General features: G+C 45.2%; 1 protein-coding gene across 1 annotated transcript in view; it reads right to left on the bottom strand.

Moving 5' to 3' along the window:
• Window positions 1-264: 264 nt before the first annotated feature.
• rasgef1ba (RasGEF domain family, member 1Ba) overlaps window positions 265-9715 on the bottom strand; it is a 24137-nt gene continuing 14686 nt past the window's right edge. The window contains exons 9-14 of the mRNA XM_030771147.1: window positions 8444-8523; window positions 6017-6112; window positions 4061-4156; window positions 2763-2886; window positions 1777-1849; window positions 265-375 (exon numbers count right to left, since the gene is read on the bottom strand). Coding sequence (XP_030627007.1) covers window positions 351-375; window positions 1777-1849; window positions 2763-2886; window positions 4061-4156; window positions 6017-6112; window positions 8444-8523 — 494 coding nt within the window. The 3' untranslated portion in view covers window positions 265-350. The remainder of the gene's footprint in view (window positions 376-1776; window positions 1850-2762; window positions 2887-4060; window positions 4157-6016; window positions 6113-8443; window positions 8524-9715) is intronic.

Raw genomic sequence — 9715 nt, 5'->3', positions numbered from 1 at the left:
CCCGTGCACAAACATGCACAGTTTCTCTGAAAAGCTGCACATACGAAACACGATCAATTTCTTCTTCTTTTTTTTTTTTGTTGTATTCAAAAATAGCAGTGACGCTTTACAAAGAGATGAAAAAAGCCATTCTCAAACGTCCAGCCAGAGATGCCGAGAAGAGAGGCACCTCCAAGGAACACGTTGCCGTAGGACAAAAAAAAAAAACCTTTTCAGTCAAAGTAGAGATTGTCGTTTCCCTTCCAAACAGGGATACTCTTCACTTTTTTGGGGGGGGGGGGGGGGTAGGACCAAAACAAAAGACAGCTTGCTTGTCTAGAGGTTCACTTGATCTTGCCTTCATCAAAGGATTACGATCTACTTAAAATTGTTGACCTGTAAAAAGAGAGAGAGACAGGTTGTTAAGAGTCTGGACAGAAATCTCTTGATTACGACAGTTATAACTTTTGTGTTGTACAACTGATAGATTTCATCCTTTGTGAAGTATGACACATTCTTAACAAATACAATGTCTTGCGCTGCTAGATTTCATTGCGTTGCTATGAAGTACAAACAGTGGCAACTACATTTCATCAGGACCCAAACAGTTACTTTCCAGCCCACTTAAAAAAAAAATAGCTTCAGATTAATAATTTCTTTTTCCTCCCTGACTCATCAGCTACTTCCTGTTACGAACGCGCTCTTTCCTTGCTAGCGAAGAGGTAACTTCCTCTTACAGAAACGCTGATGGCTGTGGTCACGTATTCGGCCAGGCACTTTCTGCTGATAGAGCCAGAAGGCAGGGATGTGACAGATCTTGGCAGAGTGGAGACAAAATGCCTCTCTCTCTCTCTCTCTCTCTATCACTCCCAACACTGGACTGTTATCAAGAAACGTGACTAAGCTCTGAGCCAAGTGGCCTCACCCCAGTCGCACAGTGGGGACAGACAGTGTGTTTATGCGTGTGTGTCTGATAAATTTATGACACACACTGTTCTGACGGTCCTCGGTTTACCCTTTAACACAGAGGAACACTGCACGAACTGCTCCCTCCCTATGCTTGAGATCAGACACAAGCGGCCTGTGTGTTCACTTCTCTGTACAAGTCTCTAAGTCTTTGACTGAGAGAAACCTCAATCTATGAAATATGGGGAATGAAATATGTATGCCTCACCATCAGATATGTCGCTATGGGATCACAGAGAATAATTTGTTTTACACGAATCGTTATCGTTACTTTTTTTTTTCTTTTTTCAAATGTTCACCTTCACGTCGCGCTATGAATCCAGGTCACGACGTTGGTCGTACATTTACGGCACATATTAGGAACGACTGTAGTTCAAGACTTCTTTCGTGGCAAACGTCTGATTCTCAGTCGCATTGATTAAAAGAACTCTTTGTCCCGTCTGCTGATGCAGGATCAGAAGGAACCCGCTGACCTACTTCCCTGACTAAAGTCTATGCAAAAAACACACTGTGTCGATTACACTCAGCGGGGTCAAGGACAGCACGTTATCAGATCATCATGCAGTGGATGCAGCGTGTAAGCATTGTATTCAGTGTGTAAGTGTTTGGTCAGGGGTAAAGGTCAGAGACTGGATGAGAAAAACCGTTCCGCGCAGAAGGGAAGGTGATGGGGTAGAAGAGGAACGGAGTGACCGAACGAACGAGTGCTGTACTAGCGGCAGCGCTAGCGAACGACAGGTAATTACAGGTAATTGCGATCGTGAGATCGGCGAGAATGCCGCGTGACAGCTGTGACGCGGGAGGCTCACACTGTCCCGTCATCGTACACACCTGAGTGACTTCCACCTGTCCTTCTCCATGTTGTTTTCCGGACTCTCGCTCTCGTACGACGCCAGGTACAGAGCTGCAGGGAGACAAGAGAGAAAGGGTGGGGTTACAGAACCTGTTGTAAATCGCTCATGACATAACTCGTGTCGTAATCTGCAAACACAACGATTTGCACCTTGCGATGTGTTACGCAACTCCAGAGAGAACGTATCGATGGCGTGTGGAGGGACATGAAACGGCGCCCAGCATGACAGTTAATCTGTGTAGATGTTAAACAGTTTGGAGTCTAATCTGGCTGACAATACTAATCTGGTGTCAGGTGAAGGAATCTCTCTCTGGCCTGAACTCACGCAACTGAGAACAACTTTGAGAACAATTTTATTGTCAAACCAAGGGAGGAAAACTGTGTTCGGGTCTGTCCAGTCTTAGTAAACACTCGTAACAATACACTGAATCTAAGATGCATAATCACAGGGGGGGAATAAAAAAATAAAGTTGTACTCAAATGGTGAAATCTCTTTGGCTTAAGGCAGCAGACTGAGGTTGTTGTACTGGTGCCATCCAAGGTTAAGAGGCTTACACGGAGCTCTCTTGTCTTGGCTAAGAAAGAGTTGTGGGTGCAGACGCCAAAAGCGGTGGATTCTGAATGGACACTGGGTAAGCGTGTGGGCTCGTTGTAATGAAGAGGGAGCTACGGCTATAGAGCGTCCTGCCAACCTCTCAGGAACGAGATCTGAATGTAAGGTTCGTTAAACCACGGAGCGGGCCTTTTTTTTTTTCCAAAAATTATTATTAGCAAAACTACCGGAAATCTTACCTACGACGCTTGAGGCGAATCTTAAATGTTGTTTCATACAGGTCAACATCACATTGAGTTGTACGGATTATACACAGACAGTTTTGAAGACTTGGTGCACTGGTGGATATTTGCGGACAGCTTGGTCCATAACCATGTCCATAACACAAAGTGAGGGTTTGCGATGACGTACCGTCCTCGTTGAAGACCGGGGCGGTTAAGAGGTACTGCAGGATCTTGCGGTCTCTCTCGAATGGACACTCCACTTTCTTCCAGGTCATGAACTCCCTAACCTGCTTAGCCAACTCCCAGAATTTCTGCACACATAAACCACAAACAGTGACTGTTAAATCTATGTTGTTTCACCATTCAGTACCACACATTCAAGCGTGGTTTGCAGCTTTGTGACAAGATTTTATCGGAAAGCGTTTAGTTCTTGGATTGAAGCACGAAGCATCTGACACTGTTTTCCTTTCATGTACTTTTATTTATTTTTTTATGTAATTCTTTAAGATTATCTGTTGCTTAGCACCTCCTTTTGAGGTTTCAAAACATTTTTCTTTGACGGCGTGTGAATGAAAAATTTGTATCCCTGTTTTCATGCACTTGTGTTTTCTTTTCTGAACGTTGAATCACTCTGCATTACAGATCCTCATTCGTTTACTGCTCACAAAAGAAAAATAAACCGTCAGCAGCTGTCATCAGAGAAGTTGTGGTTGCTAAGAGTCATCGCTGTTTTGAAAAGTAAACAGAAGTTCTCCATTCTCGGCTCTAAGTATCACGGCACTCGTTTTTACTGTCTCTTAATAAGCCTCAGCTTAACCTGTGAAAGATGTTTGGCAGCACGGTCGGTTTAAGCCGCGCAGATGGAAGTTTTGCTTCTTTTTTTTTTTCGGTGAGAGCAAGGGGACCTTGCCAGAATTCGACCCCGCACGGGAAGAAGATACAGTGCCCACTACCTCCTCAACGCCACATCTCGAGCACTGCATTTAGACTTTAGATGACTTGGCACTGTGCCATTGTTTGGATAGGACTAGGATGCTCTCCTCTGGCTGAACACCATTTTTGAAGGGCACGGTTAATAGAAGGATGGGAACCTCTCTCGGGAAATCGAGACCAGGGACAGCGAGAGAGAGAGAGAGAGAGCTCAGATTATCGCCCTGGCCCGTCGCCTCTTCTGGGAAAATTCCAGAGGGGAATACTTCGCCGTGTGCGATGTGCGCTGAATACCGAACAAAACTGCTGAATGCCGTCTTTATTTATAAACTAAAACAAGATTCTTCTTTCTGTTCCACTTCTCTACCGGCGATTCTGTAACGTTTTCACCCTGCTTTCTTCTATTCTGGGCATTTTAAGAACCGCTGCTGACGGATGGATCAGTTTTTGACTCACTCCTGTTTGTTAAATCCTCATATTTATGTTTAGCTGGAGCCACAGGACCCCCCCAGAAGACTAAAAAAATCATGCAGCTGGGTGGAGAAGAACAATTACCTCAAAATTGACGTGCCCATTGGGCAGTCTGCTCACACAACCCTCGTTCAGGAAGTAAATGTCCTTGATTAAGAGGCTGAAGAACGGAATCACGATCTGCAAGAAAAAAAACAAAAATGAAAAGGATCGTTAGGTTTTGCATGTTATGACGCTGAAAACACGAAGGCAGTTTCCAGAAAGCTCCCAATCAAAGCAAAGGGACACGAGTCTTTCGTTGAAGACAATGTTCCGCTGTGAAGTCGCATTTTGCATTTGTGGCATTTGCATCTGCGTTGGTCGGATTATCTAAAGATTCAGGGTCAGATAAGAATTTAGTAAATGAATCTATGTTAGAAGCTTTCCAGGAAGCGGTGGAATTCAGAGCAGCAGGCTTTACGACTTAGACTGCCGACGGGCGAAGAAACGCTCGACATTCATGCGACAGACAGGCATTATCTCTGAGAGAGGCAAAACAAAACAAGCTTCCAAACAGAACACGCTCGCCTCATGACGCACCTCCATGAAGTGCACACGAAAAAAACATCACGCACGCAAAACGCGGGCGTACTCGCCCGCAGGCAAACTAAGGTGTCGCCATTCATGAGGTCGATTAAAAACATTCAGGCCGTGTGCTGATGACGGTGACCAAGACAAGCTGAACGAGTTTGTTTCCATCCGTGGGCCGATGTAGCCATCGCTGGCCTTCGGCAGAGATGGCTTATTTTTGTCTCTGCGTCCTTAGAGGGACAAAACTGAAACAAGAGGCACATGTGATTTCGGAAAAAATAAGGCCCCAGAACTATCAGTGTTGTCAGACGCGAAAAGAAAAGAAACTCACTGCCATGTTAGGAAGAATCCGTAAACAAACCCCCCTCACAGTTTTGACAGACCAAACATTCCAGTGTTCTTGGGAACATTCTGTATCCTGACCTCAAAAGACTGGAATATGACGACCCCTTCCAGCATCTACAACACTCCCCCCCAAAAAACACAAAAATTCCATTGTGACGAAATCTTCCGAACATGCCCCCCCCCCCCCCTTCAAATCCTCGTAATGTTGACAGAACATGCAGTTCTCAAACACATGGTTGCTATCTGCAGTGGTTCTGTCGCAGGAACCAATGGCCCGTCCAACCCGAGCCGTTCTGGATCTCGTCTGTCCGGCCGGGCGGGTCACTCTCGGACAGGCCGGCAGAGAGAGAGTCGGAACATTCTGTGAGCTGGCTCCAGGCCACGTTGTTCCAGAGGAAAACAGAATGTATTTATGGAGGAAAACAGCGTTGCTACCCCCCCCTCTCCGCCCCCCCACCCCCACCGGGTGGATGTGGCAGCCAACCAGCTGACCCATTTATGGCCTGACCATTCCGCCTGCCGCCTCTGATGTCTCGTTACGTAACTGTTCACATCAAACCAAAGGCCCAGGGAGAGGCCTATGTTTGGCGTAAACACTGTGGCGTGGGCTGCATGAAGGTGATAACGTGAGAGACGCTGCCTGTTAGATTTCACTCGATGCCGGAACGTTCTGCAAACCACCAGCGTTCCCACTGGAGCCCTCGTTTTACAGCTACTTGAAAGAATTACGATACCATCTTTCCTCTTTTTTTTGTTTTTTTTTTGTTTTTTTTTACGTAATTAATCAGCTCTTATCTTGCCTCGAAATTCACCCAGTTTTGTTTGTTAGTATTCCCACTAAATGGTACTGTGCTTACGTCAAACACTTCAAACAGTGTTTGGGTTAAAAAAAAAAAAAAATGAAAAAAGAAAAAAACAAAAAAGCTAGTTAATGAGGTGTCCCAAGGCACATTTTCAGTTGCAGAAATTCATTTAACACAATTGGTTTGAATTCCCACCATTTGCACGTCTAGACCAGAACGACTTGGAGCCTCACCAGTCAAACGCGAAAGAAAAAAAAAAAGACCGACGGCTTTTAACGAGCGTGAAAAAAAATGCTTAAAACATTCTTTACGTTAAACGAACCTTCTCTCTGCTGCTGTGTGCCGTTATGGATCTCTGCGTCGCTCCTCTCAATGCGGTTCTGTAGTTGTAGAAGTTGCTGGAAGGATCCATTTGATGCTGTGGGCCAAAAATCAAAACAAAGAGGAACACATGAATATTAGCACACAGACCTGTAGGGCAGCTCGTGATCAACAAACACACACACACAAAAAAAGCAATTAAAAACAAACAAACAAACAAACAGTCATACCCCTGCATTGCCCCCTTTTGAGAACTTTCTTGTGTCCAATTTGAAACTGAGGCGATAATATACGCTTCAAAGGGCAAAACAAACAACAACGACTTGGAAAAAGACAAACTCCTAACGGGGTCTGAAAGAGATTTAAAAACGCATTTGCTTTTAGGTCTGAATTACACAACAATAAAAGATTGTTGGTGGTGTTTTTAAGAGCAGTGGCATGGAGTCAGATTCTTCTTTTCTCAGGGTAGCGGCTTGGCTTGGGTTTGACCGACCAAGATCCCCCCGGGGCTTTAAAGAAAGCATTCTTTTAGATGTGTAAACGAGTTTCAGTGGGAGTTCCAACTCACTTAAGCACCTTATCTTAGCAGTTAACGCAAGTCATGAAACAAAAAGCACGGTGAGTCATTCCTAAAACATAGCGTGAGGCCGGTTCTCTCTGCTTTACGCAGAAAGACAGGTAAGCTGTCCCATCTTCTCTCACGCCGTCTCTGTCTCGACCGACACTAAGAGAAACCAGCCCAATGCACCAGAGTCTCTTCCAGCCATGCACAGAAGAGACTAACATTATCCTAATGTTTACTGAGATCTGTTCTCGGTAGAACTGTTACTGATTATAATAGAAGCAGTCTCTGAGTATTACTCTTACACTGTCCAAACATCAACAACAACAACAACAACAACAACAGCAAGAAAACAGGGGGTGCCGCTTTAAAAAGTCAACCACAAAAAGGAACCACATCACATTTGAGATAATTCAATTTATGGACAAGATGCTCTTTTAAACATGTGTTTATTTTCTCCCGACAGGATTAATACGCTGTTTACCAAAACAATAAAAGGCTAGGTGATGCCAACCGAACGATTGAAGACAACTCACTGCATAGTTTTTTTTTTTGTTGTTTTTTTTTTTAAATGGAGCTGGGTCAACATATGGGTATGGTTTCTTTTGTATCTGTTTCTTTGATTCCACTGGGAAGCTCAACGCGTAGCGCTGTCTCTTGTACCTTTGTACCTGCTGTTGTGTCTCTTTAAAGTGAGAGAGCTCAGATGTGTGGCGGAGGAGTACAGAGCAGGGATGAGACTGCCGCTCTGAATGATGCACAGTCTGGAGCCTGAGAACAAAGCCGCGTAATCTGAAAAACTCCCCACACACTGCTCCTCTAAACCATATTTACACTTCAAAATGCCCCCAGGCCCTCAAAACTCTCTCTCTCTCTCTCTCTCTCTCTCGCAAGTCTCATGCGTACCTGTGAGAGTGTGTGTGTGTGAGTGAGCGAGTGTGTATGTGCTCACGCGTGCCTGTGTGTGAGAGTGTGTGTCAGTGAGTGTGTGTGAGTGTGGTGTGTGTATGTGTGTGTGTGTGCTCATGTGTGCTTGTGTGTGGGTTAACTTTGCACCAGTCAATTATCCAGGTCATTGCCTTTGCCAGGTTTAAGACGGAGCCCAGCCCTAGATGGGACCATTTAGAAATAATAAAACCCGTAAAAACAGCTGTGTGGGACGCGATATGAAATTATGATTCTAAATGTTCTTCTGACCCCTCCCTAACCTTGCTCGCCACTTCAAAGTAAAAACAAAAAAAAAAAAAACAAACCTTAAAAAAACACACAAAAAGTGAAAAAAAGGACAGGGAAGGAGGGGGATTTCCACAGAAATGGCTCATCACAACAAAACCGAGGGTTAACTCCCACTCGACGCGGCCGATACAAAAATCCCAATCCAGTTGGAAGCAGAGCGTCATTTGGACGTGAGTCACTGGACTGTGGGCCAGGGCTGAGAGCTCACACGGGCCCACGCATCTGAAAGCTGTTGTCCTGAGCACTCAACAGCTCTCCTTTTGTGACTCCCCAACCCCCCCCCCCCCCCCCGCGTAATTACCTCCCACCCTCTCTCTGTGTCACAATGGAGCCCCCTCTCTCTTTGCATCATCCACACCCACGGACACCAGTGGGTAGAATAACAACCCCGGGTTGGCGTTGTGTTTATGTTCGTGAATCGAGGTGTAAACAGTTTGCTACGACTGACATTTCGGTCGTCTTTTCGAAATATGGCGTTTACGTAACCGTTGCTCATACGTCGGTCAAACAATAAATCACTCAAAATGCGCGATGATTGGCTAATCCTCGCCTACAAAAAGTAAAAACGACCAAAAATATGGAGACTGACAAAATAAATAAATAAATAAATAAATAAATAAAATACCACACCTCCAAGATGTCAAACTTGGCTGTTTTTACTTTGGCCCATGTCTTCTTTAGGCGGGACACTGGACTCAAATTCATCCCAGCTGCAATGAGAGGAACAGACACACACACACACACACACACACACACACACACACACGAAAACACACACAGGTCAGCAAATGACTTTTATTTGGTGGATTTGCACACTCTTATCTCCAGTTTCCTGCCTTAGCTGCACCCTTTCTTTGTCCTCTCCCCTGGAACACTACACTCATAAGCTGCCCTACACAATAGCATTAGCATGTGGTCGACTGGACTCGACCGCTGCAGTCAGTGAATCCCCATGACCTCTGATTGGCCAGCTCAGGTCAGGGACGGAAGACAGATGACATCATATCACAGTCCGCATAAAGACATGAAAACATCCAGTCGAACTTCGACAGGGAACAACAAGAACAAAAAACAAGAACATAAAGATTTCACTCTAATTTTTTATCTCTTTTAAAACTCAGCGCGTGTTAATAAAGGCACTTGTCCCATCATTGACTGGATCCCTCTCTCTAACCGAAAACTGTACATTATATAAAATGATAAAATTAGCTCTTACCAGCCAATAGTACAGAACTGTTTCAGACAAAGCATGAATTCCATTCATGATATTTATGTGATGACAAAAAACCCAATCATCTAAACACAAACACCGATACGCTGAACACATAAGCAGTTTTTCAGACAGAAAAAAACCCCAAAAACTAAAAGCTTTTGTACGTGACTCAAGACACCAAGAAAAAAGAGACATCTTATCTCACACACCATCAGTGAGGCCCTCATAAAAAAGATTTGTAAGTGTGTGTGTTTGTGTGTGTGTGTTTGTGTGTGTGTGTGCTGACAGGTGTTAGGCAGAGTCTCTGTCGCCGAGCGGACAAAAACATTGCGCGTCAGATTCGCGGGGGCTGGGGCCACGTGCTCCTGTTCTCTTCACCTCGCACACGGTATCACAAGCTCCTAACAAACGTGGCCAACGCAGGGCCAAGCATTTCCCATGACTCTGTTTGTTCTCTTCACACAACTCCGGGTTCTGCCTCTGGTCCCCCCGGAGAAGAGGCTTGCGTAAGGGTCTAGGGCTCTGGCATTGTCCCGAGGGAACCACCATGTAGGGGACAGCTGTCGCTGCCTCCTTCTCTCTCTCTCCCTCTCTCTTTCTCTCTCTCTCCCTCTTTCTTTCTCTCTGGACAGCGATGACCATCTGCCCGGAGGACGTGCTCTGTTGTTCCTGCCCTCCCCACCCAGACG

Source organism: Chanos chanos, chromosome 1 (assembly GCF_902362185.1).
Source record: "Chanos chanos chromosome 1, fChaCha1.1, whole genome shotgun sequence".
NCBI lineage: Eukaryota > Metazoa > Chordata > Actinopteri > Gonorynchiformes > Chanidae > Chanos > Chanos chanos.
This window is presented reverse-complemented; position numbering and strand designations above follow the sequence as displayed.